Source organism: Pleurodeles waltl, chromosome 5, assembly GCF_031143425.1.
Source record: "Pleurodeles waltl isolate 20211129_DDA chromosome 5, aPleWal1.hap1.20221129, whole genome shotgun sequence".
Taxonomy (NCBI): Eukaryota; Metazoa; Chordata; class Amphibia; order Caudata; family Salamandridae; genus Pleurodeles; species Pleurodeles waltl.
In genome coordinates, this window is record NC_090444.1 from 1,432,215,670 (window position 1) to 1,432,237,213 (window position 21,544).

The 21,544-nt window shown below is 43.2% G+C and overlaps 1 protein-coding gene across 1 annotated transcript in view; it reads left to right on the plus strand.

The window, feature by feature from the left end:
• LMBRD1 (LMBR1 domain containing 1) overlaps nt 1-21,544 on the plus strand; it is a 360,506-nt gene that overhangs the window by 133,453 nt on the left and 205,509 nt on the right. The window contains exon 10 of the mRNA XM_069235723.1: nt 10,076-10,140. Coding sequence (XP_069091824.1) covers nt 10,076-10,140 — 65 coding nt within the window. The remainder of the gene's footprint in view (nt 1-10,075; nt 10,141-21,544) is intronic.

Sequence of the window (21,544 nt, forward strand, 5' to 3'; positions counted from 1 at the left end):
CCTTCTTCCTGGCAGTCTCCACAGGTCCATAAGTGTAATGAAGAGTTGGTGTCTGAGGTCCAATATTCATAACAGGTGCCTCCTTTGAAGTAGGAGAAGGTGCGAGAGGTTTCCTTTACAAGTGCACAGGGATTTTGCTTCCCCTTTCCTGGCTCTAGACTAACTACAGGTTGCACGCAGCCCTTTATATGGAGGCAGGACACAGCCTATTCAAATGTAAGAAGGACTGTGCCAAGCTGTGTCCTCCCGCCCTGCCAGTGATGCCCCACCCAGGCACACCTACGTTCCCTATTGTGCGTGACTGTCCAGGAGGAATACACAAAGCCCAACTATCAGCTGCACCCAGTCATGTGACCAAGAGACAGGCTGTAGGCAATAAATGGCTAAGGTAGTAAAATTGTAATAAAGGAGGGAACAGGGAGATTATTGGTCCAGTGTACACTCTCTCAAATATAACTAATGACGAAGAATAAAGTGCTGAAAAAGACACAGGGCTATTGATGATCAAGAGCTAGAGAGCCCTCACACACCCGATAGGATGTCAAGCTTCATCACTGGGCAAGCTCCTCGTCAGACTGGCGCTGCAATGTCTGACAGGCCACCCCTTGTAAAGATGGTGGTTCTTAACCGAAGATCTTATGCCAATAATGGTCAGATCTATGATGAACACAGACTATAGGTGTATGCAGGAGAGAGAAAAGAAAAGAGAATACAATTGGCTCAGAACCATAGCCACCATATTTAATAATTCAGAAGTAGGTTAAGACCAAGATTAAAAAATGAAAAGGTAGCAAAATGCCAACTTTGTAAAAGTGGCATTTTCAAAATAGTAATTTAAAATCTGAGTTTACCATAAAGAGGAGTTTTCATAACAGTTGCAAGGGCCCCAACCATGATCTGGGGAACCTGTTTCCATTTGAAAGTTACAGCTTAATAAATGTAATAAGGTAACAACAATGTTATCCTACAGGAGAAATGGGCCTTAGAGTAGTGAAAAACAAATATAAGGGGTTTTCACTACCAGGGCATGTAAAACCTAAAAGTGCTTGTCCAACCTCCTAAATACCCTGCACCCTGCTCTTTGGGATGTCCAGGGTCTTCCCCAGAGGTAATTTATACACATTACAAGGAAGGTGTGGGCCTGGCATAAGGTTTATTTTGCTAGGTCGAAATGGCTGTTTAAAACTGCACACAGGCTTTGCATTGGCAGGCATGAGCCATGTTTAAAGGGCTACTTAAGTGGGTGGCACAATCAGTGCTGCAGGCCCACTAGTAGCATTTAATTTATTTACAGGCCCTGGGCACAGGTAATGCCACTTTACGAGGGACATACAAGCAAGTAAATATGCCAATTGGATATATGCTAGTTCTACCCGGTTTTAAGGATAGGGCATAATGACTTTATTACTGGTTAGCAGTGGTAATGTGTGCAGAGTCCTGAAGACAACAAAAACAAATTCAGCAAAACAGGAGAGTTGAAACCAAGGATGCCAGGTCTAACAAATCCTTTTTTTTTTTTTTTACATTTATGCAGTGCTCTATCTGAATTAAATTAGAAAGCAATGCATTTTGTTTAAAGTCCCTGTAACAGTTCCATTTTCTTTAATCACTGCAGTCATGGCTGCTAAAAGTAATACTTTGCTACAGTGGAAAGCTCTGGATGAAAATTAGTAATTCAGTGTCTAACGATGATTTATCAAATGTGTAGCCTCAAGATAAGCAAAGAAGGAGCATTGAAACCTTACCCAAAATACTTGTTCGTACATAGGGATCTCCTCTACCAAATGGGTTGATGATCATACTAGAAAGTGCATCAGATGTGCTACCTTATCTCATAATAGTAATTTTTTGTAGCAGAAAAGACTGTATTCCACATTAACTAACCTATCCCCAAGAAACATTGATGGCAAGTGGAAGAAAGCACATTGTTGAATTTTATTTATTAAAAACAATAGACAAACTATTCAAGTATGTCTGGACTTTTGTTGTGGCAATAGAAACTGCTTAGAGCCTCCTGTTGTGTGTAATTTGAAAGATATCGTTACATGTGGATCAGTGCACTGTAAAATTATTGGAAACATTGTTTGATTCAGTAAGAAATTAGAATTACAACTGTAAGATTTGAAAGTAAAGAGATCAGTTTTTAACTTGGAAAAAAGTAGGATCATGTTAAGAGTTCCCACCTCAGTTTGAAAGCACATTAGTAGCCATTTTGACTTTAGCATCAAGGTTTATTATCTGCCCTTGCTCTTTGTGTTCCTTCAGAGTACAATTACTTACTTTGGCTAACTGAAAGCCAGTTTTTATTTTTAAAAAAAGGGCAGGTGACCTATCCTAAAACATCTCATTTAAGGAGGATGCTGTCCGGTCAGTTGGAGCTAGTGATCCGCAGAGTCATATTTGCATAATTTTGCCAGAAGCTAATAAATACAGGTACAGCCAGAGAGAGAAAGTCTGGGGTTTTGTGCCCACTTTTGACCCCCAGACAGTATCCAGGTTTTGTACTGGCAGGGAGAACCTGAGCATGCCACTTTTTGTTTTCCTTGATTGAAATTTTGCAATTACCTGAGCCCAGTAAGTGGTCTCAAGGCACCTTACCCAGATGGAAAGAAGGTGGCTGTTTATTTGGAAAAGATTTGTAGACCAGTGAACCTTTGTCTAAAGAGCACCTTGATTAGTTAATACTCCATTTAATTCAGTAGCATTCACCTGTATAAAGTCCAAAGTCCGTCATTTGTCTTCAACCTTCTCATCACCCTTCTAAAACTGTTTTCCAGTATCTGGAAGTCTGACTTACATCTAAGGTTCCTGACTTTCCTAAAACTGTTCTAAATGGTTTAATGTATGTTTTTTGGGTACAACACGCTTTTCTCAAGAGAGCATCAGTTTTTGTCACAAGCAGGCTTTATTGAGATTGTAAAAAAGCTTTGATATCCATTCTGGTCCTTGTGGTTTGTTTATCAGAATTGCATAATTTTATTTGGTGTTCAGCTTAATTTTCCATTAAGCCTTATGTTACTTTGTGCATTGTGATTTGTTGAAAGGTGATATTCTCCACTGTAAATTTTGTCATTTTTTATTTTAAATTTTGATATCTTTCTTTAGTGACAACCGCCATTTATTTTCTTGGGTTCTGTATGAGAAATCCAGGTCAGAGTGTCATAGGAAAATATGAAGGTTCTAGGCCTTAATTGTAATAACTGTGGCTTTTTGCCTCTGGTGTCTTGCGGCCCCATACTGCAGATCCCAAACAGGTACTCATGTACCCCCTTTTTAGCACTTGACTCTCAAGGTAGTGAGACAGAGCAGTCCAAGGCTTACTTAGGGGAGGTTCTGTGAGTTAGTGATTTGTAGTGTACTTCCCAGCCCGTGAGCATGCAAAGAACACACCACACATGGAGCACTTGATTAGACGTCTTTATTCCTCCACAAACAACCACACTCTGAATCACTGATTACATCATAACTGTTAACAACCATACCTTAACACCTCCCAGGAGGTCATGCAATGAATCTCGAAGGTCAACCCAGCACCGTGCGGGTCCCAGAGCACCTAGTCTCACAACACTACATCTCCCCCCCTTGTTAAACAGAAGGTGCAAATAATAGTTTTATCAGATCTCTTCAATAAATCTTTGAGGCACTTGCACTAGTGGACCAGATCAAGTGATATGAGATGGTGGAGATACACTCTGATTGAGCACCAATGGTGTAGACTCTACTGCTTTAGCTGGACTGTCAGTTAAAATCACCCCATCAAAGATCGCAAGAGGTGACAAACTTTGAGGGAGGTGCTTGAAATGTGACAATTCTTTCTTAAGGGTGCCCATGAATCGTTCAACAGTGCCATTTGCTTGCGGCCATAGAGTTGTGGTCTTTTGATGCTTGACATTCAGTTTGACTAGAAACTTTTTGAACCCTCGACTATTGAACGGCAGGCCATTGTCAGATTTGAGAATGCCGGGTATCTCCACGCTGTGAAGATGAGGCACCAGTTGCTCTGTGACATTGTCATGGGTGTTCAATGACATTTCTTCCACTAGCGGAAAGTGTGAATACTCATCCATGACTACCATGAAATGATGTCCGTTCCCTAACGGCCCAAAGAAATCAACAGCAACACTTTCCCAAGCCTGTGTAGAAAGGACAGACATGTTCAGTGGATGTTGAGTTGCTTTAGGGGAAAGACAGTTGCACAGGTGACACTCCTTTAGTCTATTCTCAACTTGCTCATCCACGAAGGGGAACCACACTCGATCTCTTAGTGCTCTTTTGGTAGCCATGATGCCAATATGTCCTTCATGAGCCAGTTCAATGACTTGCTGTTGTAGGCTCTTTGGTATTACGATTCTTGAGCCTCTCAGCACAACACCTTTGGTTGCAGAAGGTTCATACTGTAAAAAATTTTAACTTTTGAAATTCAAGGTCATCCTCCAAGGGTCGAATGCTCTTTTTCCAGGACTGATCTGAAATGATGTCTCTCGAGATGAGCATGTTCTTGTCAGCATTAGTAGCTTCAGTGATCTGTTCAATGGATAAGGCTGCCGGCATGCTGGACTGTGCTATTAAATTGATGTATTTTTCAGCAGTTTTGGATGTCAAGCTGTGTCTACGTAGAGGCACTCGTGCAGGGTTCTGCTGTTTACCCAGCTTGTGCCCAATCATGTAGTCATCCTCTTGCAGTGGCAAACTCCACCTCTCAATGCGAGGAGGCATCTTGGTTTTCGGGTTCATGAAGATAGTGAGTAGCGCTTTGTGGTCTGTAATGATTGGAAAACGTTATTGAAATATTTCTGCAGCTGATGACCGTCCCAAGCTCAATCTTTTATATCTGAGGAAACCAACATGAGTCGAAAAAGTGGTAATGTGCCTGCAGTTCTCTTCCAGTTTGAGTTAGTGATATCCTTTGTTAAGGTCAAGACGAGAGAAGACTTTGGCACCATTCAGTTGCATGATCATGTCCCGTATATGTGTACCAGGATGTCTTTCTTTCAATTACTTTATTAGCCTGGCACTTATCAACACAGATGCGCAGTGCACCTCCAATGTCCTTTTTGGGCACCACCACTATGGGCAAACCCATGCCATAGGATCAGTGGAGCGCTCAATAATGTCATGCTTCAACAGCATTTTCATTTTTTTCTCAATGGCTTCTTGCAAATGAAAGGCAATTCTGTGGTGCTGCTGAGCAGCATGGCTAATGTCCTTGTCAATGTGAAGAAGTACTTTCATTGTCTGGAGTCTCCCAAGACCATGGAATACTGACTGAAACTGCCTTACGATTTCCCATTTTGTGTGCAAGTTGTAATTGAGACATCAGTCCCATGTCAGTAGCAGTGGCAAAGCTGAGCTGTCATATGCACTAGATGAAGTTCCTAGAAGTATGTGAAATAGCATTTGCACTGATACTGCTTTATATTTCATGGTCTCGGTGAATGATTCTTAACTCCACTGTGGTTTAGAAGCTGCCCATTTGTACACCTTTGTGTTTGGCAGGTTTAGTAGTGGCATAGGAGACAGTCTAATAAACTTCTCAACTGGCATGATGTTAATTGATGCACCACTATCTCTGATGAAGTTTAGGGGGCAACTTTTAATCTTTATTGTGATCTTGGGGCAGTGTCTAAAGAAATGTGGTTGTTCTGTTTGATGATTTATCTTTGTCATTTGTTCATCCCTGCATGAAACCCATCCAACACGTTCCTAGCCTCCTTTGGTTGACATCATAGCATGAGTCTGTGCAGGATGAGCTTGAGGATGGGCGACTTTGTTGGGTTTCTACTAGTCGTGTTGATGTTGCTTTTTGGCCCTGTGGCGTGGCGAGACTACGTCTGGAACTTTCTGGTGTCCATTTTCTCTTCACAATGGAAAGCATTTGGTTTCTCTTTTGCCTTGCCAACCATTACAAAGTGGTTTACTTTTCCACAGCCTTTGAATGTTTGTCTGATGGCTGGGCACTTGTCATCGTGGGGATATGAAAACCCACATTGAAAACACACCTTTTCTTTCTTTAAAGATGTTGAGTTGCACGTGTGTGCTTGGCGCTTGTGCTTGGTCTTCATGAACAGCGCTGACACATTTTTCGATGTTGCAATGCAGATTCGTTTTTTGCTGTTACAGCTTCCATATCCTCAGCTTGTCGTTCTGCTCTTTCATCAGCTTTTGCAGCCAGGAGTATTTTGTCTAGACTGAGCGTCTCTCTCAACATGCGTCTTCTGAAGGAAGACATATGGCTTCTTCATCGTTAGTCTTTGATGAACACGTTGAGTCTTTCGACAAACTTGTCTATCGTTTCACCATCATACTGTCTCACCTAATTGAAAACGTACCTTTTATATTCAACATTCGGCATCTGATTGAATTTGGTATTCAATGGTTTAATCTGACGATACAATATTGCCTCCGTCTACAAGACTTCTTTTGCTCCATCACTGGCAAGGGTCTTTAAATAATTAATGGTTTTCTTACCGTCTGCTTCTTCTGGGACATCTATGAAGTAATCAAATATTTCAATCCACGCAGTCCGTCTGGCAGTTTCAGAAATGCAGCTGCATCATACTTCGCACCCTTTTCTTCTGCCACTGAGAGTATGTATGCTGTTCAGGTGGCAACAGCAGCTCTCGGGGGCAGTTGCAATTTCTACAAGCACAGGCTGCTTGCTTGTGCTTGGGTCATCCTGTCTGAGCAGAGGTCGTAAATCGTTGCCCTCCTTTTGACTGTATGTAACGATTCTGTCTCTCACACTTGATCACTGTCTCATTTAGCTGTCTGCTTCATACCTGGTTGTCACTGCCTTTATCGTTTTCCTTTTTCTTATAACAATGATAGCCCTGTGTTAGGTCGCATCACAGTCTTTATTCTTTTGAACACTTCCCTCTGCAGGGCAGTCCACTTCCTCGAGGGTCGTATCAGGAATGGATTGGCGCTTCAATTCTAAACACACACACTCTGACCTGCTTTTGATCGAGCAAGATGCATGTGGCACACATGAGCAGTATTCTGGGTCACTGCAAATACTTAGGGAGAGCAGCCTTGTTTCTTTGGGGCACATATCCCCTTAATCGTCACCAGTTGTATTGTCGTTCCCTGCAGCATGCAAGGAACACGCTACACATGAAGCTCTTGATTAGATGTCTTTATTCTTCTGTATACAATTAGACTCTGAATCACTGATTAGGTAATAACCATTAACGACCACACTTTGACACCTCCCAATAGGTTATGCCATCTATGTTCATGGTCCGCCCAGAACGGCGAGGGTTCTAGTGCACCTAGTCTCAAGACACTACATGATTCACAACTCTGACATACAGCAAACAGCACTGTCCAGAAAATTCTTTTTTCCCATAAAAAAAAAGAAAAGTAATTTACTATTCACAGAACTCAATACAATGTGCATCAACAAGCCTTAATTCTTAATAGCACTGTACTCTGCCCCCACCCCATGTGCCCAGCAAGTAGGAGAGGCCTTTTTGCTTTGTCAGTGTGTGATTGTAATAGTCAAATGCAAAGCAAGCCCTTCAACCAAAATGCAGTTCAACATTAAAAAAAAAACTTTTATGATGGTACTAACTTTAAAAAATATATATATTTATATATTTAGCTTTACTTTTCACATGTCTTGAACGGAGTCATGTGTTGAGTATTTCTTTGTCAGAGTCTTATTTCTATTTTTAACCACAGTTGTCAAGCAGCCACAAGACCCAGCCTCTCAAAAACAGTTGCAGCTCCAGTACTAGTTGATAGCTAATGAAACCCTCTCCTGCATGCCACTCTTCTAGAGTGCAGGAAACCTAGGGTAGCACTTTGTAAAAGCCAATGCAGGGCTTTAGCAGGGGGGCTGATGCTTTCCTGGCAGATTATACCCGTGCTTCTCTGAGGGTGACACTAAATAAATTATGCAACTTTTGGCATTGACCCTTCGCATTATGGTCCATTACTTTTGGGCCCATGGCAATCCCTTTGATTCAGCTACTAGTGGTAGTGTTCTGTTTTGTTTAAAAACTTTCTAACTGAAACATTTTCCCTTTGCAGCAGGCGCCCTTGCCATGACATATGAGGCACTGTGCAGTTTTTTTTTTAATGAATGCTTTAGAGCTCAGGCCCACAGGGTCAAGCTGGCTCCTGACCCGGCCTTTGTCCTGCCAGTAGGGGTCAGCATCTCTTCTGTTTGTTCCTGCCCATGCATCTCCTCACAGCAGCCTGGGCTAAAGGATTGTGATTGTCTTCTCCCTGCTCCCCATAGGCACAAAGAGCAAGAGGAGGTACACAACAACATTCCCAGTCAAAACAACATTTCTGGTGCCTGGGGAAGCACCCTCCTTCCACAGCGGCCTATGGTACTGGCCTGGGGGCTTCTTATGCAGACTGATTTCCTCTGAGATTGTTTCCTGATTTCTAACAAGAGAAGAAAAAGTGCAACATCAGTTTTCTGTTGACAGTACTCCAGTTGGAGCATTTGCCCTCCTCAGGGAATAATTGAAATTTAGGATTGTGGAGCACAACGCTGTGATACCTGGTGTGATTTCCTCCAGAGCACCTGTCCTGGCATGGGTATATCAAAAAAGCCTCAGGTGGTAATGTTTTTCTTGGTCCAACGGCCCATGCAACTCTCCGGGCTGCTCCCCACGGGTTGGAGCAACAAATGTAGTTATCCCAGGCCACATTGAGATTTTTTTATGCAGGGTGCGGCCTTTCACTCCTAGTGGCATGGTCCAGCCATCACTAGGGATATCAGTTTAGGGCTTCATGGCCTCTAAGTTTTCAGAGTTTTCCTGGATTTTATTTTAGACTGTTCTTCATTGAGGTGGAGCCTAAGAGACCTGTAGTCCTGCCCCATAACTGCCTAGTAGTTCCTTGGACTGCGTTCTCTCAGCAGCAGCATCCTGTGGCTCTGAAAGCAGTTTACACCACCAACCTACACACCCTAGTACCATTATTGGGTGGCACACTCATCCTGAACATGCAAGGAACCTTGTCTGTCAGGATCCTCAGCTTACCCACTGTCTACTGTCCTTAAAAGAGTGTTGAGGCCAGAGCCACTGGCCCTGGAAACAGGGTCCAGTAAAGCCCCAGGATGTATTAGTCTGGAGTCTTCTCCATCAGGGTCTGTCCACACAGTGGGTCCTTTCTTCTTCTTCTGTAGTTCACTCCTCTCTGCCCATGCATAGGCATTTAAGTATAGTGTGTGGGAGTTCTGATAGGTGGGTGTCTCTGCCCAGTAGAAGAATATTCCACATAATGTCTCCAAATCTGACATGATCTTCCTAGGATCACCTCCAGGCTGACCCAACCCTGTACAGCTTCCTGGATGTTTTCAAGATAGGAGATTCAAGCTTTATTCTGCAAGAGCTCTTCCCGTGGGTTACCTCAGGTCCTAACTGATGCTGCAAAACTGGTTTCATTCCTCCAGGACCTCAGAGGGAAACCTTGGTGGGTCTGGACCTAGAGAACGTAACCTCCTCTTCACCGTTGTCCCATGGGGGGGAGCATGCCCTGGCTTGTCTATAATGGAGTTAATCACTCCTTTCAAACCAGTGGAGTCATTAACCTGGCCCAGAGGTGTAACTTAGAGGCAGAGTCTCACTAAAAGCTGGCTCGGGAAATTATTGCAAAACCCAAAGTTCATGAAGGATATCAAATATAACCAAATGAGTATTTGTTTGCGTTTAGGACCCTTCTAGACAAAGTGAAAGTTATGGTAACTTTTCGTCTATGCCGAGCCAATCCAATTTGCGCAGTTTTCACCCAGTGTAAACAGAGTAAAGTACTACAGGCCCACTGTCAGGAAAGGGGATATTTTCTTTTGGATGCTTGCTCAGTGAATGAGACTCAATTAGTGAGGCTTACGACACAAGAGAAAAAAACAGAAGCCTGCAGATCCTAGTCTAAATGATAACGCACTTATTAACGGAATTTGAAAATATATGGATTAAACGTCATAGCAACTGAAGTCTCTTATCAGTTTCGATCATCTGTGTGTATGTGCTCACAGTGTGATGTGAACATTTGTACAGTTGGGACAATGAACCGTCACTGTTGCATTCCTCACTATCACAACATTTTTTTGTTTCAGATTATTTGGGGCATATTTTTTATCCTCGTGGCACTACTGTTCATAGTTTCTCTCTTCCTGTCAAAGTAAGTGTAATGCATTATCAACTTTCCAAAGCATTAACACATCCTTTTTTAACATTTTTCCTTAGAGAAAAAACTGTGTTATTATATCTTACTTGATGTTATTTGAATATTGTTCTGAGACGTATACGTATTTTGTCACATTTTTTAGAATTTAATAATCATATATCCTGTGTTATAATCTGGCAACAAAGTAAATTTCACTTTTTGTTTCTTCATAGCATGGTATACCAGTATGTGGTTAGCTGTGTGATAATCTTTTGTTATTATTCTGCATTGACCTAACTATCTATGTTTGTTCGTATTACATGATTTCAAACTTGATTAATTGTAACAGGAAATCTGGTAAACATAATTACTTCAAAACTTTAGCCATACAGTTCCTATTGATTATATCTTTAGTTCTCTTAAAATGCTATTATCAACCTGCAAGGAATTAGAGTGATAGGGTCTGTTTTACACTTTCTGGTATTCTTCCAGTCAATGTGTAGTGTTAGCACTGAATATGGAAGCATTTTCTGTCAATTAAAGTGAATAATTGTTGCTTTAATTGGTTACTTATTGTGTAAATTATCTTGTTCAGAAAATGTCATTCTTGTTGTTTAATCTAATTCAGGTATGTATATAGCGCTGCCATGTTGTCACTTGCCTTCTTTTTTAAGGGCTAACCATATTAAGTTATTTTTGTTACCTTTGTGTTCCTTTATGTTTGCTAATTGGAATTCGATTTTGGAATGGACCAGATGAGGATCTGGAGGGTAGGAGATGGATGAGATATTTGAAGTGTAGGGATAGTCCTTCTCTCCTGATCCATTCTTCCAGTGATGTGATAACCCCAACGGTTTGAGAGTGGCTGAATGAGGAAGCCTGTTCTTCTTGTGCCTTTGCTTTGCATCTTCTTGACAGAGAGCTCCAACCCTTTTTTCCTGCTGAAACTAGAGGACAAAGGTTTTGATGTGACCAGTATGGAAGTAATACACAAAAGCGGAGAACTACCTGGCACGGGTTCCAGAGCTGGACTTGTAGAATTCAAAACCTTTAGCTGTGACCTTGTATGATTCATAGACCTCTAGTCATTATAGTAGGATTTCTCATTAATCCATAAAGATATAGCCTGAGGAAGGCATCTGAACTCCCATTTGCCAGGTTCAGGAGCATAAAACTGGAACTTCTGTACCCTACTAGCATAAGCTGCCTTGAACATCTTGTGTGATGGAGCCCACTGACTGTTGGAGAAAGGCTACTTAGAAGAAGAGAGCATTGAGACCTGCACAAGCAGAATTCTACTTTGAATGTCTATAGCCAGTCTAAGAACTGCAATGTTGCCTTTGGTGCAAAAAAATAAATAAAATAAAAAACTAGTAATTAAGTTTTGAGGTGACCACGTGAAGGAAAAGCAGTTCCACCCTCTACAAGATAGCCACTACAACCCAGGATGGTCTCTTTTGTTTTGTTTAGATTGCAGGTTTTAGCTTTGAGCCTGAGGAACAACGAGTGAGGCCCTTTTCCTTTACCCATCCCCAAACTGGCAGGTGCGAGGATGTTCTCTGTTACCTTTGTCCACATCATTTCTCCTCCTCTGCATTGGTTGAGCACATCAGTGTACTATGGTGCAGGCAGAAGACCACATCAGGAAATAGCCTGGCTGGGACTGCATTGGGTGTTTTGCTCCAAAGAGAGTGTAGCGTAGCTTACTCATCAACTGCTGTAATCATGACCACAGCCAACAACACACTTTGGGTGTGAGAGGAAGACTCTTGATACCCTCACTTCAACACACAAGGACATATAATTCCTCCCTATGTTGCCAGGAATGCTTAGACATGTCCAGGACATTTTCAAAGAACCTGTGCGCTCCCGTATAAATACACCACATGTAGATGAAAAAATATAAGGCTCACCCAATATATATTCAGTCTCAAGTGCCACCAGATTCCATTGTTTCGACCACTGCTAGGAAAAGAGTAAATAGCGAGGCTACTGGAGATTCTCCTGCTCCAGAGCAATGGAGTAAAAAACTTGATGCAGCAGGGAAAAAAGGGTTTCTGCGCAGACGGGCAATTATTGGCACATTGCTAACTCCCAGGCACTGCTTGCTAGATAAGATAGGGCACACTGGAACAAAATGGAAGACATTTTTCAGCACCTCCCAGAACAACACCGTAAACGTGCACACAGCAAATTGTCTCCAAAGGTCAGGCAATTGTGAATAATTCAATTAGATGTGCACTAGATGTGCCTGACACAACTGCACAAGGAGTAAATACCAGTATACTCCTTAGAAGACATGCCTGGTTAAGGTGCTCTGGTTTCAAACCAGAAGACCATGAAGCTGTCCTCAACATGCCCTTTGATGGGTAGCACCTATTTGGGTCCAAGGTTGACTCCACCCTAGTAAAACTGAAAAAAGACACTGACTTCTAAGGTGACGGGTGCCTTACAAAACCAACCAAACATTTTTTTTTCACCACCCATTATACAGGGGTGGCTACAAAGCAACCACGTCCTCTGATCACTCAATCTTGCAGCTTCTTCCTACTCCAAAGATTTTGTCAGAGGAACATAAAGAGGAAACCACTTCAAGGACAGGGAAAAAAAACATCAACACTCTACAGCCAAACAATGACTACCTCCGCATTCCCCCTCCTCATTCCACTCCAGTAAGTGGGCGTCTTCTATTTTACTACCAACAGTGGACAGACATAACCTCGGACTATGGGTCCTATCCGTTATCCAACATGGTTATTGTTTAGAACTGACATCAACACCGCCAAACAATACACCTCACAAACACAAAATGTCAACAGACCATCTCGCTCTTTTAAACTGAGAGGTTCAATCTCTTCTGTCAAAACAAGCTATAGAAAAATTTCCTATAAAGTACCAAGGAACAGGAGTGTACTTAACCTACTTCCTCATACCCAAAAAGGATGGCACTCTCAGGCCTATTTTAGGTCACAGATCCCTAAATCAATATATTATCTCAGAGCATTTTCACATGTGTTAGACTTTTTTCATCCTTGGTGTGGTCTCTTTTTTTAGCTTTTGGCTGTGTTTCCCAGGTTGTTGATGTGTGCTGGACTCTGTTTTTGCTGTTTTTGTTACTCTGGGCACTTTACCACTGCTAACCAGTGCTGAAGTGCAAGTGCTCCTTTACAAAATGTGTATGTATCTGGCTTATCCATTATTGGAATATTTGATTTACTAGTATGCCCCGAGTAAAGTGCACTGGAGTTGCCAGAACCTGTAAATCAAATGCTACTAGTGGGCCTGCAGCACTGGTTGTGCCACCCACATAAGTAGCTCTGTAATCACGTCTCAGACCTGCCATTGCAGTGTCTGTGTGTGCAGTTTTAACTGTAAATTCGACTTGGCAAGTGTACCCACTTGCCAGGCCTAGACCTTTTTTTTTCTTACATGTAAGGTACCCCTGAGGTAGGCCCTAGGTTGCCCCAAGGGCAGGGTGCAGTGCATGGTTAAGGTAGGACATAGAGTAGTGTGTTTTATATGTCCCGACAGTGAAATATTGCTATATTTGTTTTTCACTGTTGCAAGGCCTGTCCCTCTCATAGGTTAACATGGGGACTACCTTTAAATCTAATTAAAGTGTTGATTCCCTTTAGGAGCGGATGGACATGTGGAGTTTGGGATCGCTGAGCTCCCAATTTAAAAATACATCTTTTAGTAAAGTTGATTTTAAGATTGTGTGTTTGAAAATGCCACTTTTAGAAAGTGAGCATTTTCTTGCTTAAACCATTTCTGTGAATCAGCCTGTTTGTGGATGTCCTGTCTGGGTCATTTTGACAGTTGGGCTGGTTGCACCTCTCACTAGACATTGACACAGAGGGAGCTGGGGTGTAGTCTGCATTTCCTGATGAGCCATATGTGCTATGATGGAGGGGAAGAGTAGTCACTCACACCTGAAAGGGCTGTGCTTGCCCTCACACAACCCCCTGGTGAGCATCTGGGGCCTGGCCTGGGCAAGGCAGGATTTCACAATCAAGAGAGACGTTGCTCTGGAGTAGGCCTACTTCAAAGGAGAAATGTGTATAAGAAGGGCACCCAAAACCACAGACCTTAGAACACTTCAGGAAACCAAGAGGAACCTCTGCCTGGAGAAGAGCTGAGGAGCTGATGAAGAAGAACTGCCCTGCCTGTGACTGTGCTTTATGGAGCTAGTCTGCAGTTGCTGCTTCTGCCAGAGTAAGAGGGCAAAGACTGGACTTTGTGTGCCTTCCATCTTTTGAAGAACTCTCCTAGGGCTTGATTTAGAGCTTGCCTCCTGTTGTTTGAAGTCTCAGGGACAGCAAAGACTTCTCTCTGCCAGCACCTGGAGTCTCTGGAGAGACTCCTACTCTGCCAACTGTGCCCATCCAGTTCCTGGGACCCTGAAAGGAGAAGCTAGCAGCCTAATAGGGTGAAATCCACGCACCTACCACCATGCAGGGAAAAGATAGACGCAACTCCGATCTGCGGCTGAAAAAACAACGCGCCACCGGCTTCACGGCTGAAAATCGGCGCTCGCCTGCAACACAACCTGAAGATCGATGCCCGCGGCTGAAGAAACGACACACAGCATCACTAACGGAGGCTGGTGCGATTGCAACACGCGCTGCGTGGTTTTCGAATCATCGTGCGGCTGGATTTCAGATGCAAACACCGCTGGGCGCAAGGTGATAACTTGACTTATGTGTTGTGGATATTTGTCGTTTTGGTCTTGTTTTGTTTAGATAAATATTTCCTATTTTTCTAAACCTGTGTTGTCATTTTGTAGTGTTTTCATTGAGTTACTGTGTGTGTGTGTTGGTACAAATACTCTAAACCTAGCACTCTGAAGTTAAGCCTACTGCCCGTGCCAAGCTACCAAGGGGTTAAGCAGGGGTTAGCTGAGGGTGATTCTCTTTTACCCTGACTAGAGTGAGGGCCCTTGCTTGGACAGTGGGTAACCTGACTTCCAACCAAAGACCCCACATCTAACAACATGGTAGCACTTCAGGATGTGATTCCATTACTACAAAAAGACAACTTTGACCGCTCTAGATCTGAAAGACGCCTACTTTTATATTCCAATTCATCCTGCACACTGCAAATATCTAAAGTTTGTAGTGGCAGGACAACAATATCAGTTCAAGGTTCTACCTTTCTGGGTCACAGCCGCTTCCAGAGTATTCACTAAGGCCCTCATTTCGACTTTGGCTGTCTTATGCCAAGACCGCCGTATTATGAGGAACCAACGGATTTCTACCCAGAAACAGGTGGAAATCCGACACCGTCAGCCTGATGGACAGCGGGTAGAGCCGGGTCCACCGCAAGCACCACCACGCCGGAAGGACTCCGCCTGCCACATTACAAGCAGTAATATGGCACGGCAGTCCTTGCACAGCGGTGCAGCATTGGCGGTGAAACCGCCGACATCACCCCCTCCTGGACGACCACCTCGACGTGAGCTGCTTTGCGTCCCAGACAGGTAGGTACCTACCAGAAGTGGGGGGTGTGTGTGTGTAGTGGGTGCATGTGTGTGGTGTGTGCGTGTGTGTGTGTGTGAGACTGTATGCGTGCGTGTTGGTGGGGGTGTTTGGATGTATGCGTGCAGTTGGGTGGGGTGTTTGGATGTATGCATGCGATTGGGTAGGAGTTTTTCGATGTATGTATGTGGTTGGGTGGGTGTATGTGTCAGGAAGTGTGTAAGCGAGTGGGGGTGTGTGTCTGCAAGTGTATGGGTGTGCGTGTGCCGGCCGCGGGAATGGGGATTCCTGTCACCCGGGTGCATTAGCATCAGGGTTTTTGTGGTGGGGCAAACGCCGTGAAAAGCCTCCTGGCTTGCTGCCTGGTAATACGGGCGGTGGCCTTAGGCATGCTGCCGGCCTGGAGGAGCTCACCGGCAGCTGTGCCGGTCTGACCGCGCCGGCCGGACTGGCGTTACCGCCAAACTTGTAATGCGGCGGATGTTACTGGCAGACCGCAGCGGTAAGACTGCCACTCTCGTAATGAGTGCCCAAGTGTCTAGCTGTAGTTGCAGCATTTCTAAAAAGAGAACAAATGCACGTATTCCCTTAATTGGACGATTGGCTGATCAAAGCCAAAACTTTAAGTCAATGTTAGTTTTGCACTCAACTCACAGTAAACCTTCTTCACAAATTAGGGTTTACAATAAACCTCATAAAATCACACTTAAAACCACTACAGATTCAATGGTATCTGGGGGCCTTTCTTACCCCAATCCAGCACATGTTCACAATTTGCAACAAATATTCTCTTCAATACAGGTCAATCAAATGTACACAGTCAAAACATTGATGCGACTCCTAGGTAAGATGACATCCTGCTTTGCCATCGTCCCTCATGCCAGACTTCATATGCGTCCCCTACAACAATGTCTCTCTCTCCAATGGTTGCAAGCTCTGGGTCATCTTCGGGATCTAGTGTTGGTGGCTCATCCAGCATACAACTCTCTCCTGTGGTGGAGTCCCACCAACCTACTCAAAGGACGGCCTTTTCAGGACCCAGTTCCCCAAGTAGTTCTGACCTCAGATGCCTCCCTTACAGGATGAGGAGCTCATCTCAACAACCTCACAGTACAGAGATCACAAGACCCCCCCATTCACCAGACCATTCACATCAATGTTTTGGAACTTCAGGGAGTCTTTCTAACCCTAAAGGCTTTATTGCCTCATTTAATGCACAAATCTGTCTTGATCCGCACAGACAACATGACAGCAAAGTATTATGTACAAAAGCTTGGGGGGCATGCTCTCTCCAGTAGTCACAGCTAGCACAAATAATCTGCAGGTGGGCTCATCATCACCACTTCCATCTTCTGGCAGAATATCTCCCAGGCACAGACGACGACTTTGCAGACCTGCTAAGCAGGACACATCAACAAGTGCACAAATGGGAACTCCACCAAGGACCCCTTCAAAAATACTTTCAAAAGTGGGAAACACCTCAGATAGGTCTATTCTCCACAGCAGAAAACTCAAAATGGCAAAACTTTGCATCCAGGAACCCACTCCGCAGTCCAAAGGCAATACCTTATCGATCAACTGGTCAGGGATATTTGTTTATGCTTTTCCACCTCTCCCACTCATTCCATTCCTGGAGCGGAAACTCAAACAAACTTCTCTCAAAATGATCCTAGTAGACACCCACATGGGCTCGCCCATGGTTTACAACTCTGCTTATGGGCCCTCCATTAGAACCTCTTCACTCATGTCCTATGCAGTTCCTTTCTTAAAAAGTGGCTTTCTTAGTTGCTATTACATCCCTAGGCAGTGTTAGTGAGCGGCACACCTAACATTAGAGGAGCTTTTCTTTCAGATAAACTAGTTCTACGTACAAACCCTAAATTTCTACTAAAGGTTGTCTAACAATTCCACATTAATCAAACTATTGAGTTCTTTGTTTTCTTTTCACATTCAGACTCTAAGCAGAAAAAGTGCTCCACACATTAGATGTTAAAAGAGCTCTCATGTATTATATTGACAGAACTAAAGAGTTCAGAAAAACTAAGCAGCTTTTTCTGGCTTTTTCAGTACCTCATGAAGGAAATCCTATTACAAAAAATAGCATAGCTGGATGGATTGTAAAGTGTATACAAATATGTCAGGCTAAAACAAAAAGATAATTAACATTTACTCCTTAAGCACATTCCACAAGAAAAAAGGGTGCCACAATGGCATTCTTAGGGAATATCCCTTTAGCTGAGCAGCTACTTGGTCTATGCCACACACATTTATAGAACATTACTGCGTAGATGTTCAGGCTTGTCAGCAAGCCAATATAGGACAGGCTGTCCTATGAACACTTTTTCAAACAACTGCAACTCCCACAGGCTAGCGACCACATTTGTTTGGGAGGACTGCCTTACAGTCTATGCACAGCATGTGTATCCACAGCCACACGTCATTGAATGGAAAATGTTACTTACCAGTAGACCTCTTTTCGTCACATGTAGTGCTGTAGATTCACATGCACCCTCCCTCCTCCCCGGAAACCTGTGGCCGTTTCAGTTAGTTACTATTTTTATAAAGTTGTATATATTTCCCTATACTCGTGTGGACATACTATTTCCTATACTTCTCTATACTCTCTCTCACCCGTGGCAAACAATCTAATAAAGAACTCCATGCCCATGCACAGCAGCACTGAGAAGAAGGAGCCAGTTGATCCTGTGACTCGAAAAACAAGTTGCAGCACTTTGAGCCCAGCACTAGACGGCAGGATAATGCACAGCTTGTGAATCTACAGCACTACATGCCTGGAACAGATGTCTACTGGTAAGTAACATTTTACTTTAAGATGCAGCCCACCAAACAGGCATCACTCAGAGTCCGAGTGAACTGCAGGGCAAGTGGACATTAGGAGGGAGGGTTATTTTTTTTAATAAAGTGAAGGTGGTAATAAGGAGCAGGGAATGCATGAAGAGAGAAAGGGAGAGAAAATATGCTCATGTACACTGCAACTTGAAGTCTGCTGGAGAAAGATACATGGCATTGAACCAAAATACAGTGATTTTGAAATGTTACCGGGCAGGACAACCACATGAATAGACATGAAAGCCATCAAACTAGGAGCACTGAAGTTGTAGACAAGAATACCATTCAGTCATGAGCAAGGGTCTGACCCAAAGCCCACTGTGTCTAGAAGAGCTCTAAAAAAGATTCTAAAAGGTACAGAGTGGAGATGAAAAGTGCGAGCAAGTGGGCAGAACATGGACACACAAGGAAAAATTAATATAATAAATGTTTTTCTAAAGAAAATGGTGCGAAAAAGACTGATGGTATAAATATTAACTATTAATGTAAGCAATAATGAAAATGTGGCCATAGAGTGAAAGCCTCTGGTCTATAGTAGGTGGAGTTCAAAAGTAAATGAAGGAGCTAAAAAGAAAGTAACTTCAGTTTTTGCTAAAACCTAAACTTAGATAAGAGAGACCTTTGAATGTTTGGACATTGGATAAACGGTAATAAATAAAATCATATCTGCTGAGAAAGAAGAGAAAGGAAAATCTGTGAAGGGAGCAATCAGATGAAAATGAGAGGAGAGTTTGAACAAAGACCTAACAGTGTCATAGTTTGACTCTTACTGTAGGTAAGACTGCTAGTTTAACAATGACAGTGCCTATGTTTGTAGGTGACTATGCCAACCCTACAACAAATCACAACTGTCGTCCCAACCCTCCCGGCTCACAAGCAGCACCTCACCAAAAGCCCAAACAGTAAAAGGTGATTTGTGGCAGCCTATAGGCATGGACTCAAGTGTGTGACATCTCAGGGAGTGTCGTGGTTAAACGGAGATTACTCCTGTCTCACATAAACACAACATCTCAATCAAACAGGCAATGAAGAAGATGCAGTAAAGTTTTCAATAGGTTTTAATTAGCAAACTGCAATCCGTGATAATTTGCATGGACTGCACTGATTAGGATAATGAACAGTGCAAGAAACAGAATGGCAAAGACAAGCGTCATTAATACAAAGACCCCCACCATCTTGCAATAATATTTAAGTATGAGATATGCCCTAAATACTCTAGCATAATGAGCCTAACCTCTAACCTGCAAGAGAGCTAGGTATGTTAACCCTAATCTGCCAATGCTATGTCAATGAGAAGAGCCCCCCAACACTTGTTACCTTGGAATGAGGTCTCTAGTTCAGACTCCGTAGGGACATGAAGATTGGGTCAGCGTCAAGGCGTCGTGCAGCATCGATAGCAGCGGTGGCATCTAGTCAGAATCCCTCTGACTATCTGTTTAAGTGAGGAGTATTTATACAGATCTGCTTGGACCCCTGACGTAGGTGTGTTCCCAACCATTAGATAAGAAGACATGCTTGGGACGGTAATATATATGAACAATTTCCTCTAAAGCATGAAGAGGGAAAGTACCTAATGTGAACACCTACAGTTTGTTTATCTTTGTCGCTTGATATTGACACCTTAGCGCAGTGGCACTGATAACGCAACACTAAAACATGGGCCTGAGTAAAAACAAGGCAGTCATCTTGAAAGATTAAATAAAATAAATGCGCTAAAACATAGCAAGCTAAGTAGGGTAAAAGTTACTAGGTGACGGGAGCACGAGTCAGCAACCCAAAGGCTAAGCTAAATCCTGTATCCCATTAAAACAAACTAGGATTCACTACACCCTCCCCATTGTCATGACAAGTCTGACGCCATAACTTGACACCACTGAAGGTGAATGAATCCAAATGCTAAAAATACTCTGGACTAAAAGCTAAAAGCATAAATACTAGATAAAAAATTGTATTAAAAAACATGTTTAAACTAACAAAAATATGCAAAGAGATATAATGTCAACCATGACAAGCACAGCAGGCCAAAGTAAGGGCAATGAATGCAAATTATTAATTTGATATTATAAGCCAATCAGAAAATCTTTCTAACAATAGTTATGATCTTGAAGAGCATCTTTGAAGCAATCGAAATGGAAAGGACCTCAGGAAAGAGGCCACATCGTCAAATGTTAGATCGATCACAGGACAGGCAGATGGATCCACAGAGCAGTAGTGCACAGTAGTCTCTTGTGCAGGTCCACCTGCAGGAATGGCATCCTTCATAGTGCCAAAAAGAGTCAAATTGTTCAAGGGTGGCTCATAAGTGGCCTCGCGAATCAGCCTTACTCTCAAGGGGCACGACTGTGAATGAACCCTCATCTGGGACATCAGCAGTGCTTGGTCCACAGGAGGCACTGGCGTAACAGTAGGACACACTGTAGGCAAGTGTTCAAAGAGGCACCATACGCAGCGAAAGACTGGTTGCACACACCATAGGAGTGGTTGGAATGACAGTGACCAATCACACTCCAGTTCCTCCAGCAAGGAAGCATTGAAGACCTGAACCATGCGTTCACGGCATAGTTGAGCTGGTGGCAGCGGCTCCATTGCTTTGCGTAGCTGGAAAGACACAACCACTGTGAATCAGAAGAAATAGCAGTAGTATTCTGCCAATCAATGCCAAAATTATAGGAAAGCCGCCAAACACAGTTGAAAAGAGCAAATGGATGTCCGATGGAATGACTCCGAAGACGGTCTGGAAGATGGACACAAATCCAGACCCAACAGCCGTAAAGAAATGGACAATCCTAGTGGTGCTCGAGGCGTTGAAAGTTTTGGATACCAGCTCTCCAAAGTGCTTGGGGAAGTTGGTACTTAATAGGGATTGTATCTCGGCTGATGATCTCGCAATCCGGAGAGCATACGTCTCTCTAGCGGATGTCAACGCGACTTGTTTTTAAAAACAGTAGCGCCTTTAGTCTGCTCAGCTTGTCATAATTTACATTACCAGTATCAATGTGAGGCCACATTTCTCATACTTTTATCTGTTGTGTGTCCACAACACGTAACGACCTTAGAGACTGAAATTGCGTAGGCAGTTCCTGGTCGCATAC